This window comes from Phaethon aethereus (assembly GCF_964289735.1).
Source record: "Phaethon aethereus genome assembly, chromosome: 4".
Lineage (NCBI taxonomy): Eukaryota > Metazoa > Chordata > Aves > Phaethontiformes > Phaethontidae > Phaethon > Phaethon aethereus.
The window spans coordinates 59,137,841-59,161,137 of NC_138578.1; the positions used below are offsets into that span (position 1 = coordinate 59,137,841).

General features: G+C 42.2%; 1 protein-coding gene across 1 annotated transcript in view; it reads left to right on the forward strand.

The window, feature by feature from the left end:
- PDS5A (PDS5 cohesin associated factor A) overlaps nucleotides 1-9,495 on the forward strand; it is a gene marked incomplete at both ends in the record, with an annotated part of 84,332 nt that extends 74,837 nt beyond the window's left edge. Inside the window, 5 exons of the mRNA XM_081999542.1 lie at nucleotides 3,142-3,287; nucleotides 4,486-4,591; nucleotides 7,248-7,600; nucleotides 8,725-8,875; nucleotides 9,460-9,495. Coding sequence (XP_081855668.1) covers nucleotides 3,142-3,287; nucleotides 4,486-4,591; nucleotides 7,248-7,600; nucleotides 8,725-8,875; nucleotides 9,460-9,495 — 792 coding nt within the window. The remainder of the gene's footprint in view (nucleotides 1-3,141; nucleotides 3,288-4,485; nucleotides 4,592-7,247; nucleotides 7,601-8,724; nucleotides 8,876-9,459) is intronic.
- Between the last annotated feature and the right edge of the window lie 13,802 nt (nucleotides 9,496-23,297).

Here is a 23,297-nt window from a genome sequence, read left to right on the forward strand (position 1 = left end):
GACCAAATCAGTCAACAGACATCAGCCATAGCAAGATCTAAAACACCATCATTGTATCAGAGGACCCCAGAATATGGGGTTAAATATTTTTACACTAGCTTCCTGTATAGTAAAAGTGTACACACTTCTTCCTGTTGTAGTGAACCTAATTCTGCATTACATTTTGGAAAGCCTTTCCCAGAGGTGCTTTGCTTTGCAAATATAGGATGTTAGAATCATAAAATATCTCAAGTTGGAAGGACTCATAAGGGTCATCAAGGCCAACTCCCTACTCCTCACAGGACTACCTCAAACTAAACTATATGACTAAGAGTGTTGTTCAGACACTCCTGGAACTCTTTAACAGGTTTGGTTCTGTGACCACTTCCCCAGGGAGCCTGTTCCAGTGAGCGACCACCCTCTCAGTGCAGAACCTTTTCCTAATGTCCAATCTGAACTTCTCCTGATGGCAGCTTCATTGCATTTCTTCATGTCTTACAAAGAAGACAGTGACGCTGGTCACCAGAAAGAGATCAGCACTCTGATCTGCTGCTGCCCACCTTGAGGAAGTTGTAGGCTGTGATGAGATTACCCCTCAGTGTTCTCTTCTTCAAACTGAACAAACCAAGTGACCTCAGCCACTCCTCATTAAGTCTTGCTCTCAAGGCCTTTCACCATCTTGGTCACCGTCCTCTGGACACACTCTAGTAGTTTGATGTCCTTCTTATACTGAGGCACCCAAAACTGCACACAGTTCTCAAGGTGGGACCCCGGTATAGAGTGGGACAGTCGCCTTTGTCAACTAGCTAGCTGGGTACTTGATGCACCCCAGGACACGACTGGTTCTTTTGGCTGCCAGGGCACACTGTTGACTCGTCTTCAACTTGCCATCAACTAAAACCCCCAGGTCAATTTCCACAGGGCTTCTCTCCAACTTCTTGTCCCCCAGTTTGTATGTGTAACCAGGATTACACCATCCCAGGTGGAGAATCAGGCACTTGCTCTTGTTAAATTTCATATGGCTGGTGATTGTCCAGCTCTCTAGTCTACGCAGATCTCTCTGTAAGGCCTCTCTACCCTCAAGAGAGTCCACAGCTTTTCCTAGTTTAGTATTGTCAGCAAACTTAATGTACATTTGATTCCTGCAAATAGGTCATTTATAAAAACATTAAAGAGTGCTGGCCATAAAATTGAGCCTTGGGGAACCCCACTGGTGACTGGCCACCAGCCTGATGTAACCCCAGTTACTATAACCCTTTGAGCCCAACCCATCAGCCAGTTGCTTCACCCTGCATTTTATGGACTTGTCAAACTGTGTGCTGGACAGTTTATCCAGAAGGAGACTGTGAGATACAGTATCAAAAGCTTTGCTAAAATCCCAAACCGCTACATCTGCTAGATGGGTGACCTTGTCATAAAAGGGAATTAATTTGGTTAAGCAGGACTTTCCCTTTGTGAACCCGTGCTGGCTTTGACCAATGACTGCATTGTCTCTCAAGTGTTTTTCAGTAACTCCCAGAACAACCTTCTCCATAATTTTACTGGGCACTGAAGTGAGACTGACAGACCTGTAATTACCAGGCTCTTCCTTCTTACCCTTCTTGAAAATTGGCACATTTGCCAGCTTCCAGTCAACTGGGACCTCTCCAGACTCTCAAGACTGTTGAAAAATAATGGAGGGAGGTCCCACAATGACATTGGCCAGCTCTTTCAGTATCCTGGGATTAATCCCATCAAGTCCCATAGATCTATGTGCATCTGGCTGGAGCAGCAAGTCTCGAACAAGTTCAGGGTCAGCTGGGAGTTTATCATTCCCCCCCCGTCATGGTCTTCCTACACAGGGCTCTGGGGGTCCCAGGGCCCATCATCAGTGTTGAAGACAGAGGCAAAGAAAGCGTTCAATGTCTCCAATTTGTTTACATCTCTGTAAATCACCTTGATGAGGTGACCGACCTCATCAAGCAACGGTCCAATGTTATCTCTGATCCTCCTTTTGCTATTAACATGTTTTTAAAAGCCCTTTTTGTTATCTGTCACAGTGCTGGCCAACTTGTTCAGCCAAAGCTTGGTTAGAGTTCAAATTTTTTCCCTATACTGGTGAACAACATCTCTGTAGTCTTCCCATGTCACCTGTCTTTGCTTCCAGAGTCTATACACTTTTCCTTTTCTGCCCAAGTTCTAGAAGATGATCCCTGCTTAGCCAAGCTAGTCTTCTGTCCCACTTGCTTGATTTCTGGCACTTTGGAATTGCCTGCTCCTGCACTTTTAAGAGATGGCTCTTAAAAAATGACCAATATTCATGGACCCTAAAACCTTTAAAAGCAGTTTCCCAGAGGACCTTACTAACTAGCTCATTCAGCCCACAGTCTGCTCTCCTCATATCCAAGGTCGAAGTGTTGCTGACAGTTTTTCTCCTATCGCCAATGATTTGAAACTCAACTACTTGGTGGTCACTGTGACCAAGACAGCCACCAATCACCGCTTTCCCCACAAGTCCCTCTCTGTTTACAAACAACAAATCTAGGAGGGCACCTTTCCTAGTCAGCTCCCTTAGTGCCGACTACCTTAGTAACTTAGCGAGAAATTATCTTCAACATGCTTCATAAATTTCCTGGACCTGTTTGTCTCTGCTGCATGATATTCCCACTTGATGTCTGGGAAGTTAAAATCACCCATAAGGACAAGAGCAGTTGATCTAGAGATATCGCTTAATTCCTTGTAGAATAATTCATTGGTGGTGGTGTCCTGGCTAGGTGGTTGATAGTAGACTCCCACAATGACATCCGCTTTATTTGCTTTCCCCTTTGTCCTTACCTAGAGCTCTCAACTGTGTTGAGACTGAAAGGATATTGCCACGTCCTTTCAGTCCTTTAATATTACCTAACATTCTTCTGGCTTTTGTTGAGATTTCTCCAGCTGCTATCCCTTCAAAGCATGAGAAGAGAGCAAGGCAATTGATGAAGTGCTGTTAAATTATAAGACATAAAAGTAGGATAGACAGTGTTTTTTAGGTAAAGATGAGGTCTGTAACTCTGAACTGATGGCATTGTGATTGAGACTGTTAATCCAGAAAAAGTATTCTAAAATACTCAAGAAAATATTTTAAAAATTAAATATGTATCTGAAGTTCCCATTTTTAAAGATTTAAACACTTTCTTCTAGCCAAAACCAACTGGTGTATTAGGTACGGTAAACAAACCATTATCTGCAACTGGAAGGAGACCGTATATTAGAACTACAGGATCAGAGACTGGAAGCAATATCAGTGTAAACTCTGATCTGAGCTCCTCTGCAGGAAACAGATCAAGGTACAGGAGTTTGAAATTTCTTTCATCAACTCTTTACTTCATGTTGTCCAGTGTGCTTGCATGTTTTAGGACAGGAGATGATTTGGTGTGCGTGCCTGTGTGTTTAAAGAGTGCCTTTATTTTGTCCATTTAAAAAAAAATATAATAGTTCTCTATAGGTGAAATCTCCATCTTTGCTTTTCATTTTGGGATTTTTTAGTAGACAAAAATTCAGTAAAGTGTTTTAGGTGTGGCCTGCCTGCAATTACATATAATACAACAGAAGAGACACTATATTGTCTGAAATTTTGATGGCTAATATTCATAATATTTTTACATCAGAAAATATATTACTTGAAGAGACCAGTCATAATCAACACTAAACAGATTTTGCAACTCACACATTTTTGATGTATAAATAAGGATTAATCCAGATTGGTAACAAGAAACATTTTTGATGTAGATTAAATATTCTGACCTATTTAAGATTAAGAACAATTAAAAAGAGCTTGCTGAAGAGGACCAGAGTCTCAGTGGAAAGATGTAACATATGATTGTAATATTCTGTCTTTCTTCTAGTAAGTGTTATTTTTATGTGGATCCAGAGTTTTTAAATTTGTCCGAAATCTGGAGAAACAGTTTGCACTTTAAAATTTTAAGATTGTTTAATTTGTTTTGGAATCAATTAACTGGCTAAGATAAAGGGTTAGAGAAAGTCAACTGTAGTTGCTACATTTAATAAGGCCAAAGGAAAGTATAACTCGGTTCAGAATTTGTGTGCATGATATAAGCTGTAATAGTCTTGGGTTTTTGTTGTTTTGTTTTTTTTTTTAACTTTGTTTTTAAAACTAGTGTATGTTTGAGCATTGCTGGTCTCTGTTTTTCTTCACTACCTTTGCCAGTATTGGCTTTTTCTATCTGGAAAAGGAACGTGGCCTCATTTAGAGCATTGGTCTTAAGTTTGCAAAAACAATTACATGACACTGTGTCTGTGATAAGGGATTTAGCTCAGTGACTAGCCAGTTCCTTTCAAACTTTTCCCAGTTCTGGGAAAGAAGATGTAATTGTGGACTCAGGCAAATTCAACTCTTTTTTTTTTAAAACTAATTTAGACTGTCTGCATTAATTTTTAAATTTTTTTTTTTTAAACAATTGCTAACATTTTCCTCTTTTGTTCTGTATATTTTGGTTTTATTTTTGTCTTCAATTATGCTACCAGGGAACAAAGTGCAGATATATCAGAAACTGGGGTCAGTGAAAACGAAGAAAATCCTGTGAGGATTATTTCAGTCACACCAGCAAAGACAGAACCTGTGAAAAATAAGGTATGTCTGGGGATTTTATGGACTATATCTCTTTAATAAGCTTGGCATTGAGGGTTTATTCGGTACACATCACTGCAGATGGTCTCTGAGGAACTGGTAATGTCCAATTTAACTTCATGTAGTTATATCAGTTTCCTAGACCAATGGAAGACCCCTTATTTTCAAAACTACTATCTATTTTATCCAGAGTAGTTAATAGAGCTCATGTACTCAAAATTAGCGCAGGCAAATGGGAAGGGACTTCCTTCATTTTTCTAAAATTCCAAAAGATTCTATGTTTTCCAGTATAAATAACAGGAAGGCTGGGATTCAGAGTGAAGGTGGACACCTGTAGCTTTAACTTAAGATACTGCCAGGAAAATTTCAAGTGGTCCTCTATCATGAAACAAACAACTAACTTTTGGATTGTGTCACAACTAAAATGTTATTTAAACTTTGAGGATTTTTAATGCTTTTCTCCCTTCCATTAGAGAGAAGATCATGCCTAAATTGTAATGATTTTTTAACTTAAAAAACCATAAAGTTGCATGAAGTTTAACAAAGGTAAATGTGAAGTCCTGTACCTGGGATAGATTAAACTCAAGCAGCAGTCCAGTGTGCTGGGATCTGCCTGGCTGGGGTGTAGGTTGGCTGAGAAGGACCTGGGGGACCATCCCAGTGGACAACTGGTAGAACGTGAGTCAGCAGCATGCCTTGGCAGCAGTGAGGGCAAGCCGGGTCCTGGGCTGCATCAGCGAGAGTATAGCCAGCAGATTGAGGGATGTGATTATTCCACCCTATTTGGCATTCATTAGGCCACACCTGGAACACTGTGTCCAGAATATTGCGTCCTTCCCAGTTCAGCACAGATACTGAAAACCTGGAGAGAGCTTTGCAGATGGCCACCAAGATGATAAAAGCTTGGAGAAGTTGTTGCATGAAGAAAGGTTGAAAGTGTTGGGCTTGTTCAGCCTAGAGAGAGAAGCCTGGGGAGATGTAATCAGTCTTTCAATACCTAAAAGGTATTTATAGAGAAGAAGAAAGTACTGGTCACAGGACAAAAGGCTACGGCAGAAGCTGCTTCAGGGGAAATTCCATCTGGATGCAAGCAAAACAAACAAACAAAAAAATCATCTACATTGTGGGGAAGATTAAAAAACTGGAAAAACACCCAGAAAAGTGGTGGAATGTTGCTGTCGCAGCTTGGCTCGTGAAGGGCCCTGGATGAACCCCCGAGGCCTTGCTTTCAACAGAAGGTTTGACCACGTGATTTCCACAGGTCACTTCCAACCTGGATGATTCTGTGATTCTAAAATCAAAATAGAATTTTTGCAATAATGTAGAGTGTACATAGATGGTTCATGCTGTACACATTTTAAGAAGTTATGTATCTATTCAGTCTTTTTTGATTAAGTGAAATTATAGTAATAAGCACATGTTTTGGATTTGTATCATCTCAAAGAAAAGTTAGTGTTTTCTTACTCTTTAAAAATAACATCCACATGATACTTACACCCATGAGCTAGTGAAGAAGAAAAAATCTTTCCCAAATTTCAAAGTATGGTTCCTTTTTTCCTTCTTTTTCCCCAAAATAGGGTTCTTCTGAAAAGTTAGAGCAGTTAGGCAAAGCATTTTTGAAATAAATCTTCAAAAATGCTTTCTAGGTTCTTGAAACCTGACTTTAGTTGAAATTTTCAAAGAGTGGTTATCTGTAAAGTTCTTACGAATAGCAGTTGTAAATGTCTGCTATGAAGCCGCTAGAACAGTAATAAAGATTACAGAGACTGCCTGACTTGTTTAAACATTTAAGAAATAACGTTATTTAACAAAAAGTCCTTCGTTCAGACACAGCACTTACAATAGTGAGTGGCCTTAATTGGTGTGTTTGAAATGGCTAAGTCATCCCAGCCATACCTCTTCAGTACCCTTTTCTCTGCCCCTCTTCCTAACTGTTTTGGAAGCATCCAGTTGCTTCCTCTTTGTTTCCGTATGAATACTTTTCTTTGTAGAGACCCACATTGCCAGCACCCTTGCTGTTTCACATATATAGACACTGCTTCATGAAATTTAATCACTTGCATTACCTTGTTCAGTGTAATGAGAAAAACATGCATGTAGGCCATACCTATTCAGACATGACAAAGAATTAACAAAGACAGCAAGTTTGATTTGTGACTAGGTCTTAACTCCCTTTTATTCCCTGAAAGCCTTGGGGTTTTTTTCCTTTTACTGGTATTTAGGGTTACAGTAATCTGCACCTTTACTGAAGGTTGGTCTCAAAATTTGCATATATTGAAGTACCAGAATCATTAGTCTTGCTGCTCAGTTCTCTCCTGTCAGTTGGCAAAGAGGCATTAAAAGGAGCTTGTCCAGAAGAACCATCATGAGAGGAGCTGAGATTATTAGTCTTACAGTAATCTCACTTTCAAGCAACTAAAAGATACATTGGGTGCAGATACTAACATTACACACAGTGTAGAGTATCTTTTTAGCAAGGTTAATGCCTGAAATCCCATTTAGTAAAACTTTTTACTAGGTCTAAGCCCATGTGATGTGTTTTTATAAGAACATTTCTGTTTTATAAACTCCTGTTTCTCTCAGAGGCAGGTAACAATCTGAGGTTTGCCTTTGGGGATCCTTTTTTTTTAACCCTTCACATTCATGACTTACTTTCTAGGAGATTAATTCTGATCAGGCTACACAAGGAAACAGCACTGAACGTGGGAAAAAAAGAACGGCAACAGCATCTGGAACTGAGAATATTCATCAAAAAACAGAAGAAAAAACTGTAGATGAAACAGGACCATCACTCGCAGCAAAAACCAGGAGAGGGCGTCCACCCAAACCTGAACCTCAGGGTACCACTGCAAAAAATGAGGAAACAAATAAACCACCTGTCAGGGGAAGGAAAAGGGCAGCAGTTGGTCAAGAAAGTCCAGGGAGTTTAGAGGCAGGTAACGCCAAAGCACCAAAACAGCAAGACACAGCAAAAAAGCCAGCAGCAGCACAGAGACAAATTGATCTACAAAGGTAAAAATAAATAAATAAAAAAACCCCATGGCTGGGTGGGGTGGGCCTTTCCTGTCTCAAGATAGACCCTGAAATTGCAGTTATAACAGATCTAGCATATGGGCACAACTAAACCACAATGATTTATAAATACCGTGGTCCAACACGTACACATTGTGTTCTCTTCTGTTTTTCAAATTTAAGTACCACAGCAGCTGGAATTGGAGAATTGAATTTGTTTGGTCGGAACAGTATAATCTAACCTGTTTTCACCACATTGTATTTTTTTGACTGTTGTATCCTGGTTCCCCTTACTAGCATTCTTATGTAGAAGAACTAAGAGTTGAGGGTGGTTTCAAGCGCATTCAGTAATGCCACGTACACAGGAATTCAGGTGCTTTGCTGTGCTTCAGTAACAGGGGCTTGAAAACTGGCCATCTTTAATGAACAGAACCAGCTGTAATTCTAACTGTACATTTTTTTGGTATTTTGGGTCTGAGCTTGTTTACTGTTAATATTAACAGATTTTAAATATATATATTTTAAGTAAAACAAGAGCAGAATGTGGAACTGTGTAAACTGCAAAACAGCTCTTGGATGATAATTTATTTTTCTATACTCAAGTATTTAAATGTGGTGATTTGATTTCCAATATAAACAAACCACAAATGCGCATAAACACTGAGAAATTGGTTTAGCTGAATCTGATACAATAATAATTTTAATGCAAAAGTGTCCAAAGTTGTAGAGCAGTAAGATAATGTCAGCAAACCAGTGTGTTGGAAGAAATCACAACTTAATTTGAAGGAAGAAAGAATCATTTCTTTCTTTAGAAAGAGAATTTCAAAAGAAATTCTAGAGATTTTGTAAATTGAAGATCTTGCAGAGAACTCGATCAAACAGAATTACCTTTTCCTCTCGCAGGAAGGTTCATACACTAATAAATTGTTCAGCCTTTCAAGAGAGTAGTATTTGTGTACTGCCTTGCAATGCTTGTTTTATACATCAAATTTCTTCAGGTCTTCACAACAAACTGCACTATCCATAGCCTTAAATAAGCCATCTGTATCGGATAGCTTCTTTGAAATACATAATACTTCAGTCTTTCTTGGAAAAAATACCAAAACATTGTTAACGTTTTTCAGAAGCCAGGTGCTTGGAAGTGATGGAGATTCACTGTTGGAGATAGACTCAAGTCCAGAATATTCCCAAAATGCAATGGATCTTTTTAAGGCCTGTGGCAGCAGCCAGGAAGATACTGAGGATGCAGAGATAGCAGAGGGAGGCTTCCTTAAGGTGTAGCAGGCATCTTATATAGGACAATTCTGTTTTTTTATATTGTAGCTTATACAATAGGGAATCAAAGAAAATTTTCTCTCTTCTAGAAAAATGTATGTGAAAATAGCTGTCTGATAGGGTTTTTTTGCTTTTAAGTAGACATGTACATATGACTGTAAGTATTCGAAAAACATTTGAAGTAGTGCTTGTTCTTGAGTAGGACAGGCTATTTTTATAAACCTGGGTAATTAAATACAGTTATGAGAACAAGTTAACCATTCTTATTCTCTGATTCTAGTGAAAGCTATGGATAAATATATTTCTGTTTATGCTGAAAAGAACATTACTCAGTTATTGAATTATTATTATTCAACTTGTATATTTCCAAGTTTATCAGGAAGTTGTGCTATACAACAAGGAAATTCAGTTATATTCAATTCATTATGTAATCATTGAGAAGATAGAAGATAAAGTTGGAAGAATCACAGTATAAAGAGTGTAAAAGCTAAAATGTAAACAATTGAGGTAGGATTTTGATTCAGAATCAATTGTAATTTCCATGTTCTTACAATTAACTTATTTCTTTTTTTCCCCCAAAAAAGGTAAAAAGAAAACTCGCTCGAAAAGGGAGGAAATGAAGGCCAAATAAAGGCATGCTCCAAGCTTCTGCAAAAACTAGGATTCAGAAATTTCCTGTATAGGAACTGAAATTACTTTAAAACACACAGCTTTCAGCTCTGAAACCAGAAGGAAAAGTATGCTTCCCTTTCACATGAAATTAATCCTTCTCAATGGAAATGTAAAGCAGAAACTCTTGAGAAAGAGGCTAAAAGCATCTGTACTTATTTCCCCAGAGACTTTTTTTATGAAAAGTCAATAATTAAGCAAATTGCTTAACACTTGGTTCCAGTTCCTGCATTCTGGAGTTTAAAAGTGTATTTACACCATTAATTTTCATGCTGCATTTTTTTTTAAAGAAAGTCAGAGGAGGTCCTTACACTGACATTGGAAATTCATGATCCTAGAGCCAGGTATTCCCATGTTTCACAGAAAAAGTAGAAGTCTACTGAATGGATTTTAAACAAGACTAGAGGAAAAAAAAAAATCACAAAAAAATTTTTTTGCTTTACTTTTGGAGACTGTTTTATGTATAATTCTTTCTGCCTGCCTACTTTTCTGCAAAAATAAGATGTACAGATTTCAGTTCCCTGCTATGAAAAGTCATGTGGTGGCAATTTTATAAATGTTGCTTTCTGATTTTTATCAGAGTGGGAAAGTAATCACTTAAAATTATTATTAATTCGCAAGTAGACATTTCATTTTTTAATTTTCCCTCCATTTTAGTTTAATATAATTTGCAATAAATGTACATATTGATGTTTGTTTTATAAAAACATATATCACTTTTAAGTGTTTTTACTCCTGCGGTTCTGTTGGAATATTCTAAATTTTAAAGGAGTAAAGACAGTCCAGCATTTGATTTTATAATGTTTGTCACCAGATTTTTATTATTGATGTAAAGAAAAAAAATCAATTTTTAAAAATAGTTGGACTTTGGCAGCTTTGTAAGGAAAGTTGGAAATGTTTAGGATTGCTCTCAATTTTAAGCATTGTGCTGATTGGAAGTAAGTCTGTTTTGCATTTTGTCTTCCTGTCCAGGCTCATTTTTTAATGTTTATTTTAGAAGATTGTTGCATCAATATTATGTTTCCTGGCATTGTTCAGCATAGATACAGTGTACACTTTTATGTACACATGATCATATTTAAGTTTGTTGCATAAAATAAACGCTTCTAGGTGTCATGTGGCAGTCTTTTTTTTATTTTTTTTATTTTCTTTTACAGAAAACTACTTGCTATATTTGTGCATGGTCTTGGATGTTCATAGAAATGTTGTATTGAGTGAGGAGGTTGTAATGCAAAGTTACGTAGTTAAAAAGATAGGGTTGGGGTTGTTTTTAGGTGAAGTTACAGTGCTTTCTCCTGTAAAGTTGCATGGGAAGAAGGGAGTTGGTCTGCAGAGTGAGAGTGAACAGTTCACTTTGTTTCCTCGTGCCTCAGTTCCCCATTTCTCTTCTGCAAATTGTTTTGAAATCCCTTGATGCATTGTAGAAGAGCTGGATACTGTTGACATTAGTTAAGGATTACTTGCTCTCCTAAAATGGGTAGGGCAGGGTTGTGTGCTGTTAAACAATGACTGAGTCTCTCTTATCGAATGTTTAACTGGTGTTACCGTTGTTTTTCCTCTGTAAGAGAGAAAATCAGACTCTGTTCACAAAGCAGTTGTTGTGTTTTAACCGGGCAGGCAGCTAAATACCACACAGCTGTCTGCTCACTCCCACCCAGGGGGATGGGGGAGAGAATCAGAAAAAGGGTAAAACTCATGGCTTGAGATAAAGACAATTTAATAGGACAGAAAAGGAAGGGAAAATAATAATAATGATAAAAGAATATATAAAACTAGTGCTGCACAATGCAGTTGCTCACCACCTGCTGACCGATGCCCAGCCAGTCCCCAAGCAGCAGGGGCTGCCCTCCGGGCCAACTCCCCTAGTTTATATGTTCAGCATGATGTCATACGGTATGGAATATTCCTTTGGCCAGTTGGGGTCAGGTGTCTTGACCCTTTCATGTTCCCGTGCATCCCCAGCTTCCTTGCAGGCAGGGCATTATGAGAAGCTGGAAAGTCCTTGACTTAGTCTAAGCATTGCTCAGCAACAACTGAAAACATCAGTGTGTTATCAACATTATTCTCATCCCAAATCCAAAACACTGCACTGTATCATCTTCTAGGATGAAAATTAATTCTATCCCAGCCAAAACCAGGAGATCAGTATATGCAACTCTTTTTCTAAAGCAATCTGCGATGCTTTGACTTGAAGGATTTGAAATGCTTCTGACAGAGGGAGACTGGGAGATTTTAATATCATTTAATTGTTAACCCAAACATCCACTGGGGGTTTGATTTCTAAAACTGCAATGATTTCACAAGACGGACTTACTGATCATAATGCAGTTTCTTTTTAGTGCTCTGGTCAAATACTTCCCTCATGCAAAAGTTACGGTATTTGGGTTGTTTAAACCAATTTTAAAATGTTTTTGATGGAAGTTTTTAGGTGCTACCAAGCAAAGAAACTCTCTTTTAGAAATGAGCTTCTGGGACCTCGTGGTGTGCCTCTAACAATGATTTGAAATCTGGACTTGACAAATCTTTTTTCCAATAATTGTTTCCAAAAGCTTTGATTTTTGTGAAGTGGATAATTGCAGGGGTGGGGGTGTTTTTGTTTTTCTTTTTTGGTCAGTGTTTAAATGTCAAAGTTACTCAAGGAATCATCATACAATAATTTAGGTTAGAAGAGGTTTGTGGAGGTTCAGTGCCGTGCTCAGAGAAGGGTTTTCAGTTGTCTTCTTGCAAGCAGAGTTACGTAGAGCTTCTTTCTTCTGTTTTCTTTAAGGGGACATTTGAGTTACTTCCGTATGTTGATTATCGGTGTAGTTAAAGAAAGAAAACTGGTACATTTATGCAGCAAATTATGCCGAGCATAACTGGCTGAGCAAAAATGCAGCATACAAACTGTAGAAGAGTCTACTGGTGGCCCACTGGTTTCTTTCCAGAACTTGCCCCAGACAAGGCAACGTACTGAATTTCACTGCCTGTCCCCCGCTGCTCCCTCACCAAAGTCCTGAGAGGGCCCATGGTACAATTTGGAGTTACCTCAGCGATGACGTCTTTCTGTAAGAACAGTATCCCCTAAGGCCAGGGGTCGTTGCAGCAGTCTCACTTGTGATAGAAAGTAGTTGGAATAGTCAGCCTTTTTATAAGAATTCAGGGAAGTACAAGCATAATTTTTATACACACGTAATTTGTGCATTGCTAGTATTTCTTCTGATGCTTTAAAAATAAAATCTATTAAAGAGTAACCGGTATAAAACGGTGGAATTGAAGGCAAATTCTTACAAAGAAAGAGGTAGGGGTTTTGTACTTGGCCATATATGAGTTTTTAAATATTTTACATAAGAATGGGGATTCTGTTCTTGTTAGTAAGAAAACTGATGTTCAGAGTTTTTCACTTACTAGTGTATGATAAAGAATAAAAGGAAGCCTGATGAAACCCAGTCTTTATGGCTGTTATCCAGTGTAGGATTTAAAAGTGCTGAGGTTTCACATTCAGTTACAGAGTTGGAGTTAAGTTCTCATGGTCTTTAAGTTCCCATTGTCATAAAAGTGTGGCTTTGTTTTAGTGGACATACATTTATTTCTGTTTCTTTATATCCTCTGGTGCCTGGACTGCACAGCTTTCGTAACAACAGTAAGACAGGAAGGCTATTCTGAGAACATACTTTGTCAACATACCACTCAACAAAATTGAATCTGAATAGTTGTTTTAGACAAAATAATAATAATTTCTAGAGCAATCTTAAACAGGAAAAATAATATGCATTATAAATCTTATCTGCAAATGCTGACAATCCTTTACGTTTTAGAACTGATAAATAACAAATCCTTGAGTTTCAGGTTAACTGCTGGGGCTGTCATAGCTGAGCTATCTCCTCTAAAGATCCAGAAAGATTTTGGATCACCAAACATTTGTAATACACAGGAAAATTGCTTCTTTAAGAAATCATCCACGTGCATCCTAGTTCGCATGCGTCTGTGCTCTGTTGTTATTATAGTAACCAGCAGTAATAGGTTGGTTTGTGCACGGAAACGAAGTCCCAAATCAGTGCTCAAGGAAATAGCCCAAACTGAAGAAGTTGGACTATGAAGTCTACTTGCCAGCCAGGCCGCAGGTGTGCGTAGCTGATAACCAAGCACTAGTCACAGAGCAGCTGGTCTTAGCCCAACGAACTATATCTTGGAGCAGGAAGAGGTTTGCAAAGGGAATGCAAGATGTTAAGCTGCAGTTAACAAAGTCCTTCTGTATAGCAGCACCTCATATGTCCCTTGAAGCCTTCACTTGCTTAAATTTCTGGCAAAAGAATTTGAGTACCTGGGGTATTCAAATGGTAAGAGGTAAACTCAAATGGAATGTTCTCACAGAGGAAAATACTCCTGAACTTGAAAGACTAACAACAGCTTCCCTTCCTTAAAGGGTTTTTAAGCCTGACGCTCACTGGATCCATTTGCCTTGGTGCCTGGAAGGCAGCAAACAAGACTGGACTTCCTCAGGAGCAGAACTTGGAAGTCCTGGTGCACAAGTAGAGGTGGTGGCTGACAGACTCTTCCTTCCCTGCTGCACAGCCTGAGTCAGGAGAGTGGATCCAAAATTTCTTACTCCTGTAGTTTTACCGCATGAGAGACCAAAGGGAGGGCAAGTGATGCAGTTTCTCCCTTCTTCAATCTCACACTCGGTGATCTGTTCCTAACTGAAGGTGGCCAGTCCCATGGCTCCAGCAGAGAGTCCTTCACAGCAAGTCACCATGGTGACCCACAGGATGACTACTTCCACAAATCTGACTCACTAAAATACTTTTAAATTCAGAGTAGGAACATCTCTCACTCAAGGCTTAAGTTTCCAGCCTTATTTTCTGCAGGCTGAAAGGAAATAAGCAAATTTTTGGCATTTTCAGCTGCTTGTAAAGAAATGAGTGGGACCACAGCAAGAGGTTGGTTCAGGCTTGTTCCAGTTCAGCTAATCTCCCCCTCACTGGGGCTACAAAAGCTGAAGCAGCAGCCATGCTTACTCCAGTAATTGGTAGGAGCAGTGTTGCACCTGAACTGAGCCAGCATCGCACGTCCCTAAAGACAATGTGAGCATGTTCCTCAGGACTTTGGTGTCACTCACAGGTGCTTGACACGAAGCACACATGAAGAGTTACTGGAATTACCGCTTGCAACAGGCAGCATAGCGTGCAGTCATCATACCATTGCTGTGGAAGAAGTCCTCCTGCTAACCTGATGGAAAGATCTTTCTGACCCGCAACAGAACATCTTCTCTCTATTTCTGCCTAGCAAAAGTCGTGGCAAACTTTTATCGGGGAACTGTCTGATTGTGCAGTGTCTGGCTGTTGTGAGCCAACAGGAGGAAGAGTTGGGACTCATGGTGACCCCTTTAGCTTTGGCAAGAAATGATCCTGTGATTCTAAGAAGCTGTTCAACTTTGAACCTGGTGGATTCACCACCAACTGCGCTGCTAGATCCACCATCAGCAGAGCCAAGACATCCTTGAGCAACAAAGATGGGCAGCGCCATTGAGTCCTGCGTTACTTGATGAGGAGGGACAGCCATCAGGCGACACATCTGCTCTTCAGTGGGAGCACAGAGGTTATCTGAGTTAATCTGTAACTCACTGAAGTCATGCTGGCAGCAGCATCATAGTCTCAGCAGCACATCAGCTGAGGCAAGAAGCGTGACCAAGTAACTTTGGATATGCTGAGCATCCTCCTCCCACAAGACAGTTATTTCAACAGCCACAAGAGCTCAGATGTGTGTTCATAAGGCTGCAAGGCGGGAGTGCTCCAGAACAAAAAATACACTGTTTGCTCCTTAAGTTCAGCTGTTTAATTCTCCTCTCATTGCCCTGGAAGTGGAGATTGATGTATGTTGACCCTGATGCAGCAAAGCTTCTGAAGCAAGAGATGGCAGGTGATTATGGCTGAGTTGCTTTGGTGTTGGGTCCGAGTGCTGTAAAGCAGGTGGGTTATTGCTGCGTGCTTTAGAAAATTCATAGGTGATAATCTGATTTCTTACCTTGGTATGGCGCAGTTGCAACAGCCAGCTTCGGGCTGGGCAGTGGGCATGTAGTCTGGCACCCTACTCCAAGGAAAACTGGGATGCTCAGAATATTTTGCCCTGTGATACGAGTGAAAACCCAAAATACCATTTGCTTTGCTATATATTCAGGTGCCTCTGCATCATCCATCTCAGTACTACCCCCAAACCAGAAATGGGGTGGGCTTATGCTAGTGGCAGAGGTCTGAGCCATCATTCTCCTCCTCTCAGGAGGTCTACATGCATTCTCTAGAGCGTGTACAGGGTGCCCTGCATGGACACTGCACTGTTCCCTGCTGCTCACAGATAAGCTCTTCTCCACTTCCTGCAAAATTAGGAGAGGTTGTCACTGCCCAAGTAATTCATGCCATCACCTCCTGGCTGCTTCCATCCATGAGCATTCCCAGGAAAGGAGAGAGCAATCTGTAGTCTGGATAAATTATTCTGGATGGTGGTAGCAGAAATCACTACTCATCACTCACGATTCCTCGTGCTGTTACACCAGGACAGGATTGGGGCTGGGACATGGACAAGGAAGCATTCTGCAGACCCTGGGAGTGGACATGACCGCAAGAGCTCTGCACCTTTCCTTAGTGCTCTTTCCCATCCCCTTTTCTCAACCTTCTGGCCACAGTACGTCACTTCCCAGCTATGCTTCAAGGCCCTCTTCGCTGTATCTATCCATGCCTGCGCATTGCGTCTTCTGCATTACCTTCTCGCTTTCCTTTACGTGAGCTTAGCTTCTAGTGTAAAAGGATTTGGGGAGAAAGAGGACTCCATGCCATGATTAATTTCTGATGCTTCTGGGGGGTTGCATTCACAGTTCATCAGGCTCTGCTTTAGTAACAAGATTTTAAGCTCTGCTTTTCCCACAAGGACTCTCCTGTATTAGGTGTCCTCCCTAATTTAGCATGGGTTGCTGCTGTTACTTGCTGCCTTTGTCAAGTGGGGAGTTGTTTCTCACAGTGCAGCTATACCATGCAGATTCTGGCTCTGGTAACCTGCATGTTACCGTAATGTCACCTGGTCCATGAGCCACATATAGTCATCTCGGGAGCTGCCTGAGAGTCTGCTAACACGCACTGAATGGCCGAATCTCTAAATGCCTTTAGGGAAATTTTCTGGTCATCTTGACTGCTACAAGCTATCACAGGAGATCCAGCATTCCCCTACCCAAAAGTAGCATATATTTTTAGTCCTTTCTGGTTTCCCCAGGTGTATGAAACACCAAACCCTCAGATCAGGTGACATTTACAGTCTCATTGTGTTGATCACGGTCATCTCTGTGGCTTTCCAAGTTTCTAAGACATCTCCCTGGTAAGATCATCCATCAGAGCATATCAATGTGTATAAATACCTAAATGGGAGAGCATAAACAAATGAAGCCAAGTTCTTCTTGATGAGCACACACAAAGTTGGGCTTGGAGGTAAATCCTGAGAGAAATGGGTGGTTGATTTATTTGAGTATTTGGCTCTGAGTCCTCTAGAACGATGATTGTCTCCATCAAGCATCACTTGAGCTTGGTCCTTCTTCTATATACAAAGTTGTGTCAGGAGCTTCACCTTGCAGTAGGAGCTTTTCCTTCTCATTTTCTCTTCCTGCTGATCCTTGTATTTTTGCCATGACAGCAGTTCATAACACCAAGTTCAACATGTCAGTGGTGCTCAGATCCAGGATGGATGGTGTGTGGGAATAACGGAAGGGCTTTTTTTTATAATCTGCAATCTTCAGGCACTGACCCTGCCCCGACACAGCAGGTGTTACTGAAATCCTTCTAAGTACGATAATGGAGGGAGCTTTGACCTACTTAAAAAAATAATTAAAACAATATATTTATTTTATTACAGTTCAGGCTGGCAGCAGCTTCCTTAATGTCCAAGCAGCTGCACGCATGGCAGAAACTGTTGGAGCAGCAAAGCCGAGATGGTGGGACGCTGCCACAGACCGGCAAGAGCGGCACTGCAGGGACGTATAGCACATAGGGCCCAGGCCCAGCCGCCATCCAGCTGTGTCTCGGCAGGCACTTGCCCCCCATTCCGGGCTGCCAGGGGCTCAGGGCTTGTCTGGGCCTGCAGTCCAGCCCCAGCTGGCATGGGGCTGGCTGGGGTCACGGGGCTGGATGGGACCTGTTGCCTGCTTCATCCCCTTGCCAAGGAGCCCTGTGCCACCTTCACAAGTGACCGGGGGCAGAGAAGCACCTCACTCCCCCCATGCACCTCTGCATGTTTTTAAGGTCCTAAACAAGCAAGTGCTTCTTCCCTTCTTCCCATGCTCGACTTCACTCCTGATTTTCTCTAACTCATCCCCACCAGTGGTGCAGGAGGATGGGGAAAGGGGCTTGTGGTCAGTTCATCACACGTTGTCTCTGCTGCTCCTTCCTCCTCAGGGGGAGGACTCTTCACACTCTGCCCCTGCTCCAGCATGGGGTCCCTCCCATGGGAGACAGTCCTCCGTGAACTTCTCGGTGAGTCCTTCCAACAGGCTGCAGTTCTTCACAAACTTCTCCAGCCTGGGTCCCCCACGGGGTCACAAGTCCTGCCAGCAAACCTGCTCCAGCCTGGGCTCCTCTCTCCACGGGGCCTCAGGTCCTGCCAGGGCCTGCTCCAGCCTTGGCTTCCCATGGGGTCACAGCCTCCTTTGGGCATCCCCCTGCTCTGGCATGGGGTCCTCCCTGGGCTGCAGGTAGACATCTGCTCCACCATGGAGCTCCATGGGCTGCAGTGGGACAGCCAGCCTCACCCTGGCCTTCCCCAGAGGCTGCAGGGTCCAATTCCCCAGCTACCCTGTCCTTTCCTGCCAAGCTGCTTTCCAGTTGCCCCAGCATCTACTGGTGCAGCATGCCCCACTGACCCTTGCTGAACTCCTCACAGGTGAGAACAGCACATCAGCAATACAGAGACCAATCCTTTCCCTCTTTGTTCTTGAGAACCTTCTGGTTTGGGGTTTTTCTTCCCCCTGCACCTTGGCATTGTCTGACTGAACTTTCGGTAACTACTTTGTTCAAACATGTCCCCTTTCCAAATAGCTCTCTCTTTTGACAAGTATGGCCTACAGCCAGTTTACTTCTGGCATTTTTGATGTGGTTCAGACCATAGAAGAACTTGAATGTGAAAGATGCTATAATGGGGAATGTGCATGCCAAGCAAAAGAGGGAGAACATCCCCACTTTGCCCCATGGCAGCAGGTCATTCGCCTCCGAGAGGTTCTTACCCAGGGTTCATTTCTCAGAGTTTCCTCTTTAACAGTAAAAGCCATAAACATGAGGGTTTTCATTCCATTTGAACTGACAGGTTCAGATCCTTTAAATGACATTCTACACAGATAAACCACCTCATGTCCAACACAGCTTCTCCTAGCAAACTGAAGGCCACCACTTCCAGGAACACAGGGGACCTGCTCCACAGCTGGTGTTTGTTCTTCAGCCTTGAGTTCAGGGAAATTTAAACCTGTGGCAATGACAAGCTTTCCAATGCTTGCTCTTTGTCAAAAAAACCAAACACTTAGCTGCCAGGCTACCCCTGACTGCGGCATGAAACAGGACCCGCCCGTTCTAGGTCTGCTTTTTGAACCAAAATCCACCTTGGAGCATAACTGGCTCATCTTTTTTTGGGCTGTGACCAGTGAGGTGTTCCTGCTTCAAGGAAACCACCCTCATACCTGACTCTGCACCCAGGTCTTGGGTAGATGTTTAAAAGGGGGAGAGCCAGCTTTGCCTTGAAACAGGCAAGGCTGCTCCCACCATCCCATAAGGTGGCTCAGCTGTGGGGAACCTCCCAAACCTCTCCAACAGAATCAGGAGGAGCCTTGACTACTCAGCACCTGTCATATAATCAAAGAATCATTAAAGTTGGAAAAGACCTTCAAGATCATCAAGTCCAACCATCAACCCAACACCACCATGCCCACTAAACCATGTCCTGAAGTGCCACATCCACACGTTTTTTGAACACTTCCAGAGATGGCGACTCCACCACCTCCCTGGGCAGCCTGTTCCAATGCCTGACCACTCCCTCTGTGAAGAAATTTTTCCCAATATCAAGTCTAAACCTCCCCTGGTACAACTTGAGGCCATCTCCTCTCGTCCTATTGCTTATTACTTGGGAGAAGAGACCAACACCCTCATCACCACAACCCCCTTTCAGGTAGTTGTAGAGAGCGATAAGGTCTCCCCTCAGCCTCCTCTTCTCCAGACTGAACAACCCCACTTCCCTCAGTGCTCTGCGTAAGACTTGTGCTCCAGACCCCTCACCAGCTTCGTTGCCCTTCTCTGGACACACTCGAGCACCTCAACATCCTTCTTGTAGTGAGGGGCCCAAAACCGAAGACAGTATTCGAGGTGCGGCCTCAGCAGTGCCAAGTACAGGGGCACAATCACTTCCCTACTCCTGCTGGCCACACTATTTCTGGTACAGGCCAGGACGCTGTTGGCCTCAATGTTCTTCAACTGCCAGCTGTGAGACCAGCCATTTTGGGAAAGACAGAGGAAGGGAAAGACCAGGGCAGGGAAAGCAAGGTGCTCATTCTGCACAGTCCCTTTTCCCACCCACCAGAAGAGCAGGGGGCCAGAAGCCCATGCCTGGCCCCACCTGTGCAAGCAAAGGCAGCTGTACACCAGGAACTCTGGCTGCCAAAGGGGCTGGTGGCTCAGACAACATCAGCACAAACCAGCTTCTCCCCCACCTTCCCCTCAGCAGCACCAGACTCATTTTTGCCTCATCATCCCAGCCCATTCCCCATTATTTTACAGCAGGCGGTCACAAACCCACCTAAAGACTTCAGGTATTTCAACACAAAGCAGCCACTAAGCGAAGCAATGTCATTTATTTGACATCATACGAGAGACAGGTGCCCTAGCCCTAGCCCCAGACCTGACCTTAAAACATTTTAAAGCCCTGGATTTGCTGTATTGGCAGTATCAGTTACCTGCCCGAGGGCTAAATGTGTCAGTACTACGCCTATCGCAACAGACAATTAGGTACAGGAGGAGTCGAGCTTGTAAGCACGGTAGGTCTAGTCCAACTGTGAACTCACTTCCAGCTCTGGAGGGCTGGAAGAACGGACAAGGCTGTCAGACAACATGTACTTCAGTATAAAGCAGCTCTCAGTTACTCTGACATACATCATAGTAGCATCTAACTACAAGAACAAGGGAAAAATGGATGTTTAAAAAGAAACCATTTTCTGAATTAATGGGCAGGCTAAGAGAAGCAGCCCCCATCCAGAGCAGAGGGGCCGGGGAGTGCTCCCTCTCCCTCTCGCTGAGGTACCCCAACACAACACAGCTCCTGGTGATAGCGAGCTTAAATGAAACAAAACCAAATCCCCCACCCTTTCCCCCCAACACCCCTGTTTTAACACCATACAACTGTGCAGCACCATCGCGGCTGGTAGGGCCTGCCTGGAAACCTGCAAAACCCGCCCAGGGACAACCACACACCTGAAGATGGGACCTAGATCTGAAGCAACCAGCATTACAACCAGCCTCACAGCAAACTTGCTGCTCGTAGCTTCGGCTGGGCAGATGCTACCTTCCGAACTGCTTTACTCCATTTAAAAAATGTTGACTAATGCAAGTAAGAAGGGAATAGTACATATTGGTGGCAAAGGAATCGACAGCCATCATCTCTACTAGGTTCTTCTACAGCCGAGGAACAAGGCAGCCCTGTTACCCAACAGGCTGCCCCTCCCCATATAAAAACCAACTGCAGTTCCTACAGAGTATGTAGTTTAAAAAGCACAAAAACAAGCTGAGCATGAGGGCTGCTGGGAAATACAAAGAAAAACTTTTTCCTCCGTGATTTACCAACTTACTTTCCTCAGACACAGCCTTTGAAAGGAGACACGAGGTGTTGTGTATGTACAGAGAGTTCTTAGGATAGCGCATGAGGCAGTCCTAGTTGGAATAACGCACAATCTCATTACACAGCTTGTATTTACATCATTTTCTTCAAAAAAATGTTAATGCAAATAGTGAAAACGATCATCCCTTTCTCTCTCGTTACTGGCATGGAGGCAGTATACCCTGTAATCTCAGAACAGTTCGAATTACCAGAAACAAAATGAGAACTGTTTTCAGGGAAACATGCATTTATTGTTAAGCATTCCCAGTGAAAATCAACATCTTTTAAAATGTGTGTTTATTTAAAAAATCGTTTGTGTACAAAAGTGTTTGTGTAGTTTTTATTTTCAAGACAAAAAACACTGATGCTGCATTCCAGCCCACCCGCTCCTCCTGTACAGGAAGGCTGATGCTCAGGAACCAACCTTCTGCAATATTTTTTTTATTGGTAAATATATTTATTTTCTTTTTTATTTAGAAAAGTCAGAATTTAGGATGGAAAAGGTTAAGTGAAAAGCAGGGTTCTTCAACAGTTGACATCAGCATTTGTATGATGGCAGCCTCCTTCAGACACCACAACAGAGCACCAGCAGTTGCCGCAAATCGTAAAATGGACAAGTACAGCATTTTCATAGTACATTTCCTCATCTGTCGAGTCATATATCTTAACTTACATCATCGATGAATGGCTCAGCACCGTAAGCTATCGGCTAGCTATCTTGATGCCTACAAAGCAGGTAACAGCAGAGAAGGAACATCACATCACAGTACAGAGCAAATGATTTGCAAGAGTTTGTCCAGTGAGAACAAATCTGGAGTCGAGTTGCAGCTGGATAACCGAGCAAGAAGCAAAATGCATTAACAACAGTTGATCTCATGAGGCTAATGATGAATCAGCTGATGACACTAACAGCACAAACGGGAAGAGCAAGCTACATGGTTTACCAAGGGGTTGGGAACAGATCAGAAAGCTACCAAGACAGCAGCGATTGCCCCTTTGCCTAGCCTTAGGAGCAAGCCGTGCCTGGAAAATGAGGACGATAGCAGTGAAAAAACTAAATGGTCTTCCCAGAAAAAGCTTTAGGCACCCAATGAGCATGAGCATGTTTACTGTCACGCTTTAGTTCCAGAACGCAACAGAGGGGATGATGAAATGCGCTTTTGCCATCTATTGTTGAGCCAATTGCTCGTCAAAACCACACAAAACCAACCACCTGATCACAAATCAGTGGCCAGGCTCATCGAGATGCTTCTCACCAACTCTATCAACAAAACACAGCAGGAAAGGACACCTCATCTACTCCTTGCATCTGCTCATGAGCAGATGCAAAGTCAAACTAACTTTCACTGCTGAGTTATTTAACATTCCCCGCTCTGGGCAAGCCTCCAAGTCCAAGTTAGCTTTTGTTCTTTAGGTATTTATTTATTTTTGGTATTTAGGAAGGAAATGGGGGACGTGCACACAGTTAGGTTTCCCCTTGCTCTGGAAACGGAACACCTCACCTTCAGAGCATATGACCAAGGCAGAAAATGAGAACACTTGCGTGAAAATGTGTTTTGATTTCACTCCCCTTCCCTTATCCCCTCCCCGAGTAAATAAGCAATCTGTATGCTCTGAAGTGCCTAGTCTGATTCACAGCTGCTAAGCTTAAATTTGCATAGTTTAAATGTTTCTGTTACCCACACCATATAATGCAGATTTGGCATTACAAGGTAAGCTTCTTTCTGGCTATTTAATTCCTCCTTTCAGAGAGCAACAACAAAAAGATCCTGTATTCCTTATGTCAGCATCCCCATACTAATTTACTTGGAAAACAGTTAAATACAATGGTAATTAAAAAAAAAGCAAGACATTCTTACACCATTAGTATCTAATTGCTCAGATTAAT